This window comes from Danaus plexippus, chromosome 12, assembly GCF_018135715.1.
Source record: "Danaus plexippus chromosome 12, MEX_DaPlex, whole genome shotgun sequence".
Classification (NCBI taxonomy): Eukaryota; Metazoa; Arthropoda; class Insecta; order Lepidoptera; family Nymphalidae; genus Danaus; species Danaus plexippus.
In genome coordinates this window covers 702,784-718,735 of record NC_083545.1, presented here as the reverse complement: position 1 = coordinate 718,735, position 15,952 = coordinate 702,784, and the positions used below count along the sequence as shown (strand labels likewise).

The 15,952-nt window shown below is 29.9% G+C and overlaps 1 protein-coding gene across 3 annotated transcripts in view; it reads left to right on the top strand.

Moving 5' to 3' along the window:
* Positions 1 to 15,952, top strand: part of LOC116772262 (adenylate cyclase type 2) — a 95,439-nt gene that overhangs the window by 12,501 nt on the left and 66,986 nt on the right. Inside the window, exons 1-2 of one of the 3 annotated variants that reach the window (XM_032664367.2) lie at positions 7,305 to 7,434; positions 11,077 to 11,222. In XM_032664367.2, coding sequence (XP_032520258.2) covers positions 7,389 to 7,434; positions 11,077 to 11,222 — 192 coding nt within the window. In that variant the 5' untranslated portion in view covers positions 7,305 to 7,388. Of the gene's footprint in view, positions 1 to 7,304; positions 7,435 to 11,076; positions 11,223 to 15,952 lie in introns of those variants that run through there. The other 2 variants (XM_032664371.2, XM_032664368.2) reach the window with 2 other exon arrangements.

Below are 15,952 nucleotides of genomic sequence, written 5' to 3'. Positions count from 1 at the left end.
ATTTTGAGAATCTGAAACATTTGTATGACTTTTCAGCTGCACATCGAGACAACAAAGGTTTTATGACGAAGATATTTCTTCATAACTCTTCTTTATATTGACATTTATTTCGTAATACATACAATGGGGCATTAGAGCTATTGAGTCAATTTTTTATACAGGATTGATCTTATTGTTGTACACTTTATTGTGTAAGAATTTTTTATTCCGAGTTCAGTATAAAATGTAGCTACCTAGATACATACGTAATTCAAAAGGACATAAGTTTTGTGAGTTGTTTAAAAACTATATTTTAAGAAAATAATATTAGTTCTTTCGTCTACACAGTGGAAACATTTTACAGTTCAACTATAGGACAAAACTAACTATTTTAAACTAAACTTTAATGCAGTGGCGACCAAGTTTTGCTCTACTGTATTAGTATTAGGTATACACAAGTTTTGTTATACAAAAGACTGTGAATGCAAAGATCCAACAAATTACAATTAATTTATTTAACCTAAATAAGCTTTCATAGCATCAATTTGTAGCCATTTTAATGCAAAAACCTGTAATTTTTGAACTTTTCGTTTTAATTTGTTTTAATATGAATAATAAATAATTATACTGTGCTGATTGTTGAATGCTAAAGCTGCTACAATATGTTCCATTTGCTATGCTTTGGAATTAAACGACGTAGATAAGGGAACTGAGCAAAGTTAATAAAAAGCGGCCCTGAAAAGTTAAATTAATACAAAGTTATGGTAAACAATTCGTTAGACATGTTTTATTTTATTTAGTTCAAAACAGATCAACAGATGACGATAAGATTCAGATAAGAGAATATCGTCACAATGCGAGACAGTTTCACTGAAGTGTTCATTACTTTATTTTCTTTTTCGGCATACCTATCGGCAGCAAAGCTCTTCCATGGTTCTCAGTAGTTAGGCGGGCAGTATTCTACAAATAGTGCTGAAAACAGGTGCACCCGCTTTGTCTCCTGTTTTGACCCGGTTGTAAGGCCTTTCTTTAATGACTGGTATGGTGCTTAAATCTTGAAAAGTTGCCAACGTGATAACTGTTCAAAAGAAGAAAAGCCGTGAAGATAATATTCGTGTATTGAACAGAAAATTCATGGCACAACTAGATGATAATTATCATCTCCTCAGGTTCCGTCAGGTTCCGGTTATCATCCGAAAAGACAGGTTTTGGTAAAATCTGTCCACTGAGAAATTTCAGCACTCATTTTTGGGGAAGATATATAGAGAGCAACGGTGAAACTCTCGCAGTTTCACTTGATGTTTTGAAAGATTTTGAAAGGTTTTAGCAAAATAGCCTTAAGGGAAAGCTTTCAAGCTATGACATATTCCCTTTTCTAATTACCTGCATTTCAGACTTTCTAGGCCAGTTCTCCTCATATAGTTATTAATGGTTGATCGTCTGAGCTAAGGGCCAATGTCAATCAACGCAGGAGTTCCTCAGGGTCTTCTATTTTTGCTTCACATTAACAACGAGCTGTTACCGGATGTATTTAATTATTTTGTGACTTAGTGAGCACCTAAGACACGCGTCAAATAACATTTAAAAGAGACGCCATGCCAGATTTTTTCATTGAATCCAAATCTGAGGGAGCTAAGGCGGCAAGGACAATCGTTGCACTTGCAAAAGTCTGGCAGTACTTCACGAAGAGATGGCTTTGTTGCTGTACAAACCACAAATCAGGTCGTCCTTAGAATACTGCTGTCATATTCGGGTAGACTCTAGAGACGTACAATTTTTTTTATTGATGACGAAAACTGTGTTAAAACCAATCTAGTCAGTTAAAAGTACAAGCGGAAAGAAGCCAGTCAACTTGTATTGCTGAGATAGTACGTTCAGCTAATACGTCTAAATTTCAAAAACTGACAAGTGGTATGACAGTCAAGCCCCGTTCAGTCGATATAAAAAAGAAATTTAACGAAACTAGTTTCAATTCACTAACAAACTTTATATTTACAATAAATTTAAACTTATATTAAAATTATTAGCTATGTACTATAGTGAAATACTCAAGAACTGTAATTGTGTTTCTGTGGAGTTGTAGAGAAATTAAGAGGAATTTAAATGGAAACTTTAAAAGTAAAGTTTCAAATACTTGATGATCCTACCTTCATGTGCTTTAAAACTTGTTCATATCTTTCGGTAAAGTTTCACCACGTTGAGTGAAAATTGTTTAATAAAATCCACTTTTCTGTTATAAATCATTCATTTTCATATCCATATCATTTTTTATACAAGATTTCCCGTGTTACAGCAGTGCTTGGGGAGTAGGTATTCCTGAACTCTGTAGAGGATGTGCGTGAGTAATCCGTATCGTCTCTTAAGTACAAATCTTTCTTTATCTGTCATTCTGTTTATATCCATATTCATTCTACCAGTAAGTGGAACGGATCAATATATTCCATTGGGAAAAAAATAACTCTGTCACGAATATTAGTCGTATATTATAATATCAACATTCTTCAAATTCTTCATTACAATGTTAAAATGAGGAATTGATTTTAAGCTATTAGTTAACATCATTCTTCTGTATGATACTAAAAGTATTAAATGTCATAAAAAACAATCGGAATCTATTGAGATTTGAAAATAATATTGCGACGAAGTATACTTTGCCATGAAATATGGTATTATCCAAAATGAAAAAGATATCTAGAAGAAATTCAAAAACAAAATACATTTAGATAATTATACATAGCTATTGGAAATATTGCTTATTGTAGCGATTGCTTTGTAAAAAATATCTTTACTGTTAAACTTACAGTTGAGATGCCTCTGCATAAAACTTATGCTGTAATTTATAAAAATACTTTGTTGTTGTTAAAATCTAACCCCCGGCTTTTTAATCTCACTACTGATTTTTATATTTTAATCCTACCAGATGAAAGTCTTTTAAATTGTAACAAGATATTTTAATGGAGAAATACAACTTTGTTCTATTTCCGAGCTGTAGTTTACTCCGCAAGGATTTATAAAGTGTTCAACAACTCGTTTAAGTCTAAAGAAAATCAAATTTGTTAAAATAAATGTGGCGTGAGATTAAAAGAAAACTAAAACAGATAAAATATTCTTATATTTGAAAATAAGTGTTAAATGTCATACACAAATAAAATAGAATTATTTAAAATTTTAATTACAAATAATAATGTTAATATATTAAAGAGATTATTCAAAAATTTGTGATGTGTGTGAAGCTGTAAATCAAAACAGAACTAGTATTTATTTTTTAAGTTTTAGATTTATCTGCAGTTTATTTAATTTAAATTATATTGTATTTAATATTTTCAATAAGCGGTGGTAATTCCACGGTATTGCTACAAAATCGGGACAAACAAAACCTTTGTCCAATAACGCATCCTATATTTCTTGTGAAATTTAGGTACAATCAAAGCTTTTCGGAAATTCTTCTCTTTATATAGATATGTCATAAGTGTATGTTTTAAGCAAATTATTTAAATATGGTTCGGTTTTGTTTTAATAAATATGAAAACATTTTACCTAGTTGTTTTATAATTATTTTGATTTTAATGATTTTTCATCATTTAACCACTCTTGGTCCACTGCTGGACATAGGCCTCTCCCAATTCGCGCCACAATAGCCGGTCCTCCGCCTTCCACATCCAGTCCCCTCCAGCGACCTTTTTCAGGTCGTCAGTCTACCTGGCAGGGGGGCGTCCTACCTTACGGTAGATCTCGATTGTAATTCCGTCATCACTTGGCACCTTGTTGTTCTTAAGCTGCCTGAGAGCTGCCTCAACCTCGCTCGTGTCGACATCCGGGATGTCCTCGGTGTAGTGGCGTGTGAGTGGGGGGGGGGGGCCTCTATAGTCATCGTCGCTAGATCTCAATGATTTAGTCAGCCGTGATGCGTAGAGGTGTCTATAAAAGCTCTCGTTTTCCTCAATAATCTCGAACTTGGAGGTGACGATCCTGCCATCCCCTGTCTTCAGTTTCACCAAATGGGGTCTACCTAATTGCTGAGCGAAGACTTTGGTGCCTCTGTTTCGCTCGATCACAGCCTCGATATTACGAGTGCTGCAGCATCGAAGGTCACGTCGCGTCAGTTTCTTGATTTTCAAGTTTAGGGATCGCCTATCTGACGAAGACATCTGAGCGTCTGGCGTTTCTCGCCTTTCCTTCATAAGTTCGAACGTTTCATTTCACAACGCTGCTAGTGAGACACTTACTGACCAAGAAACCGACATCGCCTTGGAAGGGCCTATCACCTTCTCCTTAATGATTTTTATAAAAAACCAAAGAGATTTGTGTACATATTATATAATAGGGAAAGAGTAAGCAGCAGAAAATGTGTCTGTGCAAAGATTATTTCTGTTTAATTACTTCAGTGCTATAAGGAGGCTAGAATATTGAAGAGAATTATGAAAACTATAATAAAACGGTTTGAACGACAAATACTCAAAGCACTCTGACTGACATCCAAGCTATTGAAGCTTTGTAAGGGTTTTACAAAATTAATATGAACGTACTCGATTATCGTGATGTTATCACTCAAATAACTTTACTTCAATATACATTAGACGTAATAAAACTTACAATCTGGAAAAACCATGGAGTGAAAATATGATAACTCTTTCATGGAAAATATGATAATTTAATGACATGAGATCTATGCGTATAAAAACATATTTGTTATTAATATTATTTATAGTTAAATGGATATAAAAGACAATCGTTTATCTAAAAAAATAAGGAAAGTATTTGTTACTTTTTTAAATCTCACTATATTTAGACTAGCAAAAAGAAAAAACTCACTTAAATTTAATCTACTGGCTTATGGGATTAAAAATATTTCTCTAACAAAGCTTCTTATCAAAATAACTTGATATATCTGAATTACTATATTTACTTTAAAAGTTTTGTTTCAATATAAATGTCATTAAGTGACTAAAAAGATATTGCAGAATCGTCTCGTCTTATATTAGACATACATAGGTTTAATTCAATCAATAAAATGCATTTTGTATGATTTGTTTAAATAAAGTAACTAAAATTTAACTGTAAACATTTTTTAAAGGTTCGGATATTATCAGATAAAGTACCCTAAAATTCCCATTACTTAACTCCTAACATAGATTAATGGCCTCGGGGTAACACCTCATTCGGACAAACACATTCAAATTTAATTAAACCACATTTCTTGTAGCACGTGTGGAATTTAATCACTTATTTCATATGAAATATGTCTCCGTTTGAAATATTAGATGTCACTAAATCTCAGCACGTGGGCTGACATTATCATAGGTTTAATAGTCATTGTTCAAAATTATTACATCTAATGCTCGTGACAATTTGGCAACGATTAACTCAATTTATTCCCTTCTTTTGTCGTTCTAAGTATGATAACGGAATTAAGCCTTTGAAGTAATGTGAATTGAGTTAACGAATTTCAGATACTTATTTATTTCCTTCATTACTGACATTCTCGTAATAAAGTGAAAGATAACTTATTCTTACAAAACTTATTCCCGAAATACAAAAACATTGGTTGTGTTTACTTTGTAAAAACTCTAAGTACATGATGTTTAATTTTGTAAAAACTCTAAGTATGAATTTTATGTATTTCATATTAAAAGGTTTGAGCTTTGATCTCTCAATAGCGTCTTTTGGAGTTTCTCAAGTAGCTAGCTAGAACAGCTTTCTTTTTTACTATTAATTGATATTAACGATTTTTGCTTAAGTGACAGAAATAATTTATGTCGATGAATTCAAACACCTAAAGTTATTGTCTGTAAACTGCAGGAAAATTAATTCTTTTTAATACTATAAATACAAAAATAAAATATTACTACATATAATATGATAAAAATATAATAATTGCTCAAAGAGTCATTTGATACAAAACCATATATATACTATATGGTTTTTTAATCAATGAGAGTTTTTATTTATCGTATTTTTTATAGAGGTGTCGTCCACTATGATGTTCAAATTAAAAAAAAAATATTATGTTTTAGGACACAATTTTAAGACTGTCTCTGTTATCTTGATCTAGATCTTAAAAAACAAATTTGTAACCAGGAAAAAATATTAAAATACAAATTTAAACTGTAACCTAACGTATGACCTGATTTGTGAGCAATCCCAAAAATAAGTGATTTGTAGTCTTTAAAAACTTTTTCGGTTTCATGAAGACTGTTGCCTTTATGAAAAGAATATTCAATTAACAAAGATTAAATGAGTCCTCCATAGTCTCTCTCTTAACATCACAAAGGTTAAACACTTAATTAACTTACAGAATAACTGTAATTTCTATAAAAATAATATATATATAATTAATTTTATACCTCAATTCATAACCAAGAAATTCCTAATTTGTTTTTATTGATTTACTGTTATCTTTTATTTTATTATTTTAAGGAGTTCATTCTTGTTGCTTAACTTGATAAATGTCTATCCTTATTACGCAAATTTTTTTCGGTATTGGAGTATTTATATTTTTATTTTTTATTTTTAGGTAAATTTAATGCCAGAATGACGGGCCTTGCCAAATAGAATATATAAAACAAGTAGGTTACTTTTTCAATTGATATTTTTAAACACCTGACACTAAAAAAAGGGGGTGTTATAAGGTTATCGTCTAATAAACTGAGGCATCATGGCTCTCAGTTCTTTTACTTGAAAGTCCTTGTGGTGGTACTTATCTATGTTCAGTAAATACGTCCAGCAGCGTGAGATTACCAGATCTTTTCCAAAATGGTGATTAAATCGTTTTTAACCAAGTGCCTCTCTCATGTCATCTGTATAATCAGTAATTACTTAATGATAGTTCAAGTGTTGGATTTTTTAATGAATGAAATTAATTTAATTTTAATACAATTTTAATATCAGTAAAATTCTGATAATATTTTATTATGTATAGTTGCCTCAACGTTAAGCATGAACGATAACTTCATCTTGTAACTGTTTGGAAATCAAACATCACATTGACGAAAATAATTTGCTTAGCAAGAAATAAAGTTAATATTTGGTTTCACTATTGTATTGTATAAGGATCGTTAGTCTTCTTTATCATTACAACCAGTAAAAGTAAGATCACTGAAGTAAATGAACTAAGATCAAGTTCCAAAAATAATATAAAGATCTGTTGAAAAAAAAGGGAACATTTATTGGCAATCAAAAATTATAAGTAGTATTATTAGTTTTTAAAGCGATTGTTGGGATGCCTAAGAGATGATTTTCATGTATTTCGGCAAGTTTTCCTCGATTTTCTCTTCGTCGAGATCAGTGTGTACTGAACAGTCGGAGGGTGAAGACGTCGCGAACGGTGCTTTCCCTCCCAAAGTTCGCGGTAGAATAAACTTCGGTTTGACATTTAAATACTGGAATGAGTTTTAAAGAACTTTAATAAGATGAAAATATTCGGGAGAATGATTGACAATGAAGATGATGTTGAAGGTAACATGAAAGTTAATTAAGTCCTTTAGCGCTTTTGATGTTCAAAGAGTTACTTGAAAGAAATCCGGTAATTGATATATTCTTTTAATAAAATCTATTTAAAAGTTTGAGGAAACTTCGGTTTTAATTTTTCATGCCATATCTTTTATTTATTTAATTAAAATTTTGTAATTTTGTCCTCCAAGAATTTTAATAAAAAATGTAATTTTCAACATTCCTTCTTTAGTGATGTTTGTATTTTAATAATATTTATTTTTATTTAATTACTTATTTTGTAAGCATATTAAGTAAATTATACAAACTAAATCATATTTTAAAACGAACGTTAATACTACTATTTATATAATTTCAATATATGTAAAGTCAAGTGCTGTAAAAATGTACTAGTCGAAAAAAAATATTTTAGGACTAAATGTCTAATCAAACAATAATTGAGTAAATGTACAGGCAGCAATGGGATAGATGTAACTGGAATTTAAAAAATACAAATTAATAATAAAATTGTCCCCCTCGCTATACAGTCGTATATAACGATATCTTTTGTTAATAACTTTAATAAAAACTAACTAACGTTTAAACTTAAAAATATGCAATTTTGATATATTTTTTTATTTTAACGTTCGACTTTTATAACATATTAAAATAACGTTTTAAAAGTAATTTCATAATTTTCCCTATAAAATTATTTAATCGCATTCATATTAGAAATCCACAGAAACCTTCACCTGCAAAACGATAATTAAAACACAGGCACTTAACTTTATTAGATACAAATAATTGTTCACTAACCTCATTCAAACAAAGTGCCAACTAATAGGTTATTCATGTCAGCTAAACAAAATTTATTGTTAACCGAACCCAATGCACGCTCTAACTTTCAACTGGATGTTTATGTTTCGTACATTTTGTTTAATCTAACAATGAAACCAGTGAAATTCCGTGAAGCCGTCAATCTGTCTGTATGGCGTAATATGTTAATGTTAATAATTATTTATTTCTATTTATTGGTACAGATCCTAGACACACGTTAACGATACAATAAATATAACCTGTATTTGACATGCTTTACGTTTATACTTTGCTACGCCGACACATTATGGATTTGTATTTATATTTTTGATAGTGTCAAAACTTCCCCATGTACCTTATCATCATTTTAATTTAAAAATTATTAATGCTAATAGCGATCATTAAAAATGGTTGCATTCGTTATTCAAATAGATAATAAATATTAAGGTAGCATTTAATTACAACAAAAACATAACGGTGATATTTTTTGATTTTCATCAAAGAAGCGGTGATTTAAAAAAGGGCGACACAGTAATTAATTATTTTTATATTATCGTTACTACACGAAACTTTGTCTCAAAGTTAGGACTGTGGTACATTAGTGCAAAATATAGAGTATAAGATGATGATCTATGTTTTCTACTATACAATGGTGATAAATAACATCATGAAAAGGCTTGAGGTCATAATAATAGAAATATGAAGAAAGCTTTTATCTTTATCTTTCTTTTGTACTAACTATCCAACATTATAAAAGTGATCTCAAGTAGAGAGATAGCTTTTACAGTACAAGTATTTTTTTTACATTGAATAAATAAATATCATGCACCACAACGTGTTTACGTGACGCTTTAATAATATAGGTTAGGTATTGAAAACGAAAAAAGAGTTTCCGAATATTGCTCAAGTCAGGTTATTACGGTTTTTCAGTTATCATTCATTATTATGTCACCTTGTCATAATCTACTCAGTATAAGAGATTACCGCTTCCCAGTTTTAGTGATAGATTCAATAGCAATTTTCACTCCTATTAACTTTTTATATTCCGACCTATGATCGGAGTACTTAATCTATTCGCAGGCGTCTGTATGCGAAGATGTCAATATTTCCTCATGTAATTTTCCATCCAAACGAATTAGTATAGAATTTCCATGAAACTTATTAATGATATATAAAAAAATACTATTGGGATATTTGTAATTATTCTCTAATTTAAACCACTTATTTCTTTAAGGAGTTAGAAAGAACCATATTTAAGCGTAATTATAAAGTTGCACAAATGTATATCTAAATCAGAATATATTTTTAAACTGTAATATGTTCTAACTTGTTCGGATCTAGAAGTAATCGCTGGCATCACAATAATCTTTATAAACACGACCATTAAAGATACACCGTTAAAGATACTCGCACTCGTGTGATGTAATCTTAAACGGTTCATTGTGTTCCATTTTCAGAAGTTATTATACATGGGATTGGAAGTGCTATCAAGGCTAAAAATCCTTTTTTGTTATTATAGTGTCGTGCAACTATGTTAGGACCCGACACGCCAACACAGTTGTTTTGGTTTATTTATACAAAAATCGATGAAGTTGTTTGTTTTGAAAGGAATTAAGTTAAGAATTATTACAAAGTTGTAGGTAAAAGTTGCAGTCTTATTCCTGTGAATAGACTTATACACTAAGCCAATTGATAGATTAGTTATCTTTCTTATTATAATCCTTTATTGCAGGAAAAAAGTTTAAAACACTGAAGTAATTTCAATATGTTTTTCACTTGATGATGAACGTAATTGAAAAGCCAGTTTATTGTGATGTGTGAAAACTTTTGAAAAATCTTCGTAATAATTTTGTATAAACAAAGAGATTTAATTTTTAGTACATATATTAAAGCTTATTTTGTTTACAGAGTGCCTTTGTGAATCATGTGTAATGTAAATAACTGTTATATAATATATCATAAATCGTATCCTCATTTTCAATAGTTTAAATATCTGGAACAAATGTATTCAAATGTTCTTTATTAAATAATAGTACTTAGACTTTATTTATGTTCTTTTTTGCCTTAGAAAAAGGTGTTTGAGAAAGGCTCGTGACAATTGAAAAAAAATACTAAGGAATTATAAAAGTATAGTTATAGTGATCATTAGTATACAATGACTCATCGTCAAAAAAAATTTTAATTTATTTTTATTTAATTTTCTTAAGATTTTACATACATATAGCGAAAGAAACGTAAAAGTTTGTTTTATTTAAGTTAAATTTACAGTATTTTCGAGTCTGACAAAACAGTTCGATTTTTATCATCCAAAATAACATATTAATAAATATGATTAAGTTACGAATTAAAATCGTGAACCATCCATAGCATACTTAATAAGTTAAATAATATCAATAAATCACAGTTCCTGCGAATAAATAATGAGCATAGCAGGTCGTTATCTCTAGCTTAATAAATAAAATGTAGCGTTTCAATAAAATAATAATATAAGAAAGCACTTTCCATTATGTATCGAGCTATTCACCAGAAAAATATTTAATAAAACTGATATACCCTAAATCTTTCATTTAAGGAATGTCAATACATTCTTTGCGTTTAAGCATCGCTGGTTCAGTTTTGTGTTTTATTTCACATTTTTTTCATAAGCAGTATTTCTATCTCGCGCATAAAGCATGAACAGATATAAAAACATTATTTTTCGATAAGAATTATGAAGATTTACAAACGGATGATTTATTATACCATCCTATCTAAAACTAAAACTATGTTGAAGAAACATCTTTATAACATTGAATTAGGACTGTTTCTGGTTAGCTGATGTTAATAAATGTTCAAATTAAGCTGTCTTTACAGAGGAAGAAGGCACAGAGCTGGAGCTGGAGGCTCTATACAGGCGGTATTGCGTGCGTCTCAAACATTCCCTCTTCGTGTCAGCCCTCTTTGTGACGTTGCTCTGTTGCATCGTGCTGCTGTGCGCGGTGTGCATATTGAATGCACATGTAAGTATTTTTTTGACTTTCGTTAATATATTCTGTACTGAATAGCAAATAATTTTTTTTATAAAAATGCAACAATTATATTTGTTGCATTTTTTATTTCCATTTAACACACAGCTAGTAATGTAGAAAATCAAGAACGTAACAAATAATAACATACATTCTTCGTTTAATTTCTTAATGACATACATCTCAGAAAATCTTTACTATACAACAAGATTTAAACGTAGTAATACTATTCTTATGTACTCTACGTAACGCGTATGAAATTAAGATATCCGTTTACAGAAATTACCCTGCCTGTAATATATTTGACACCTAGGTTTCAGGATAACATGTGCATTGGATGAGATAAAGGGAGCTATGTTGTTTCATTAAGATCAAATATAAAGTCCATTTGAGTTTCATCATAGTCAATTCTTTTAGCCTGCTGCGAACCTGTCTTGTCACAGCTGACAGCGTAAATGCCCATCGAATTCACTGAATATGCACTCGCGTATACTTGCTTATGACACGTAACAAATCAATTTATGCTGACCCAATTTTTATGATAAATTTTTAATCGACCTCTAAAAGTTTCTCGAACTGGGTTCTACATTTCATTGAACTTACATCCTAGTTGATTTTGTTGTTTGTAAAACCTATACAATATAAAAAAATACATGAACAACATCTGTAAATCTTTAATAAGCCCTGTAGAAATTTTAAATACTCGTTTACTAGCTAAATTGCTTTATTCAAATTACAATACGGTCTCTAGTTTGACAAAAAATTTAGGCTTACTTTTGAATTTAGTTATGATTTTAAGGCATTTACTTTTATCGATTCACTTTAAAAAGTGGTGTTTAAATTCATCCTATAGATTTTAATTATACTATTCTATTACAGTTATTGGCGTTTTCTGATATATTTCGCCAACGTAATGTGATTTTTAATATAAAAGACTGAAGATGTTTTCAAACATCAATTCAAAAGCTGTCTTTGATATGTGACGTTTCTATTGAAATGTTATTGTAAACAATTTTAAATTGTCTACTCAAAGAGAAGAAATTCTTGATATTGTTCTCAACTTTAGAAGAGGACTTAATAAATATCACAGCTGCTTTACGTCTATAGAAACAGGAAATAAACAGTTGTATATTATGTTAATAGAATTTCAGGAATTGTGTTATGTAATCTACTCGGTCTATAGTCCATACCAGTGCATAAGCAGCTATAAGATGTTTTAGGATCTATCTGACCTTTGGAAGGCTAATCTTATAAGTAGTAACCGAGTTACCAAGGCCTAAGCTAATGCCTGCATTAAGCCCACACTGCCTTCTGACATTAGTGAGGTATTATTAGTTCAAAGCCGATTTTATGGAAAGTGCACGGGTTAAGTTTATAGTAATGTACAGCTTTATAGATTTAACATACCTATTATTTCCACAAAGAAGTTCAGTTCTTTTGTTCGCTTTGCGTTTTGTTATTAGATTAACCCGCTTTCAATTTATAACAATCTCATGAGTTATTGTAGCATCTGCAAACACTACTTTATATAAGATCATTATTTATGTCGCCTTTTGCCCTTCGTGTATGTTAATCCTTATTAATGTGTTAATATTATAATGAAAATAATGTAAAATGTGCTTTGTATATAATATATACAAATATAATTTCAAAATAATATATGTTTTATGAGTACTATTCCAACCCGACAGTTAATGTGTAGCGATACTGAGAAACTTACAATGAAAGTCGACTAAGTTTATCAGTCTCGACCAGAGATGTGTACCAATATTCAAAGTTTGCTCAGTAAAGCTTAATATAACAATGTGTTGTGGCTCGACTGTATTTAAATTCATGTTTCTTCATAGAAATTTTTAATATTATTGAAAGCAAACACTACATTTCATAATCATTAGGTCATAGTTTTGAAGAACTACATTTTGATGAATGTCGAATGTCTAAAAAAAAATCATTGTTAAATAATTTCTAAAACAATTATATTTTACGAAGAATTATTGGTTTGAGATATAATTTATCTGAAAATCTTACATTATTATTTTTCTCGTCCGCTCTACAGCTTAATGACTCATATTATGAAAAAAGTTCGGACACTTCATAAAGTGCAACGTTATGTTCTCTGTAGCGGACTGTATTTATGTGGGGGTTTTCAGTTTGCGATCATTATCAACCACATCCTAGCAAATGATAAAAACTGTGTTGATTACTATACTGGTTATCTCTGACTGGATATATATATTTTAATTACAAATCTCTATATGCTTCATATCATTCAACAGTTAATTTAATCATTGTGACTGTATATATTTTTGTGATTACAAATGACAGGTATAGCACAATTATCTAGTGTTATGTACGTGTAATTGTTTTCGATCGATCGACCTTATTTCACAATGTATGGACTATAGTCGACTGTCATTCAAACTATGCAAGTTATTCGTTCTCTGTATGTATAGGTATATATATTCTATTATAATTTATTGAACTACTCAATAAATTATCTAATGTATAATAATGTTATTACAATATATAACAAATTTTGAACACAATATAATGGCAGCGCCGGCTTCTATTGGAATAATTTAAGCACAACAAAGACCTGTTATAACGAGATGATAACGTATTTCTATATTATAAATGATATTCAAATACATTCAATTATAAATTGATCTTATTTTTGTATTTTCTGTGAATTTAGCATTTCTCCCACGAGTTTGTTTTCGTATCTGAAGATATCTGTTATGTTTGAGAAATATTAATTTTCCTTATGTAAAGATTTTATTTATCTCTGTTTACTTATAGACGTTGAGTTGAAATTCAGTAATATAGAGAGACCTGTCATTGTTTACACTTGTCGACTTACGAGACAATACATATTATATTTGTGACTTTGTACAAAAAAAATATAAGTGGGATTGAACAAATCCCTTTGTTTATATTCTTAATATTATAAAAATTTCAGCAGTTCCGTGCTTACAGTATGCTTTTTTTATTAAACGCGTAATATAATACGATAATCGAGCTTAAAATATATATAAGTACCGTTATAATTTTTGCTTAAAATAATTACTAATCTTTCATTTTACATCACAAGTTTGAAATAAGAGCAGGCCAATTAACTGTAAAATGAAAGGGAATTTCAGCCTGAAATTAAGATGTAGGGAAAAGTATAATTAAAATTCAGTACACAACCATGAGATGATTGAAATAGTTCCGTAAATTAAAGGCAACGAGAGTAGATTATTATTACGATAGAAGTACATAGGTCTTAACTGGAGTCTATTGCTTACAATGTTATTTATTGAAACCAAACTGTCGACTCTTTGCATTAATAGTTTGCTCTTGAAGACGAGATAAAACATTATGAAGCGAAGTCTTATATACCATAACAAAATAATACTATATAGTAGAAATATTAAATTACTTGCTCTAGAGCTCTCAGCTTTAAAAAATTGGAGGGTATCTTTAAAAAATAGACATTATATCAATTCTGGTTCCCGGCCACGGCTCGTAACAATAATAGTATTTCTTATCTTTCAAAAATATTGATTCATTTAAGACATTTATTGAATTTTAATAATAAAAAAATGAATTCTTACAAATAAATTTCATATACATATAAAAAATAAATAATAAATAAATAGGAATTAATTAAAATGAAATTAGGCATTGAAAACCCTTGTTAACTTTCTTTATTATTTGCCTTATATTAAATTTCTTTCTATCTACGTCTAAACGCCCCCACTCTACGTTAAATCTACATCCTACTAATTTATTTCGATATGATTAACAACATGTATTACCAATTTTCGTGCTGACTGTCTTGCTGAACACTTAATTTTACTGTAATATGTGTTTCAAAAACAGTAATGTATTAATATTGGTATAAAAAAACAGTCCAAGATTATTTAACCAAAATTTGATATTATCTTATAAAGCGGTACTCAACAATACTAACATCAATACCTATTAATTAAACAAACCTTGAACCCGGATCAAAAACAAAGAGAGTATTAATACCATTGTTGAAACTGTTTGCTTCTAGATGAGGAGCGACTTGAGATAAAGATCTATAGGTATATTAATCATAGATATATAGATTTCTCGATAGAAATGAAACTTCTGATATTCAAAAAGTATTAATATCCTTTTTATTGAATAGAAAATAGAAAGATTACAACTTGAAAGGCTTTCGCTAACAAGCTGAAAGTTGCGTTTTGGAAATGGAGTCGCAAATTGCATTTTCACCCACAACGATTTCAAAGGGACCATTAACTATTTCTTTCTAAATAAATAAAAATCTGTTGGTAGTAGAATTGCAAATGAGTCAAAAAATTTGTTGATTATTGGATTTTAAACATAGTAATTACTTATTATGTCAGTGTCAATTCAATGCTAAGTGTTACGCTCACGTATCAGAATTTTCAATTATAATATTCATATAAAACAATATTGATAACATAGAATTATTTGGAGATCATGTCTTTTTTTAGTCTACCCGTAAGGTTTTGTTTAAAAAATAATAAAACGATACATAGGGAATTGGCATTCCGTTCGTAATCGTGAAAAGTTTTGATGACCCCGTGACTTCTGTGACTATCATTATCATGCCGGACCAGACACGAGCCTACAGTCCAACGTGTGTAATGTGTCAATGAATTTGAAAAGTTTACCAAGGCGGCTGATGGACGCCAAAACCGGTATAGTTTCTGGTTACTTTCTATGTC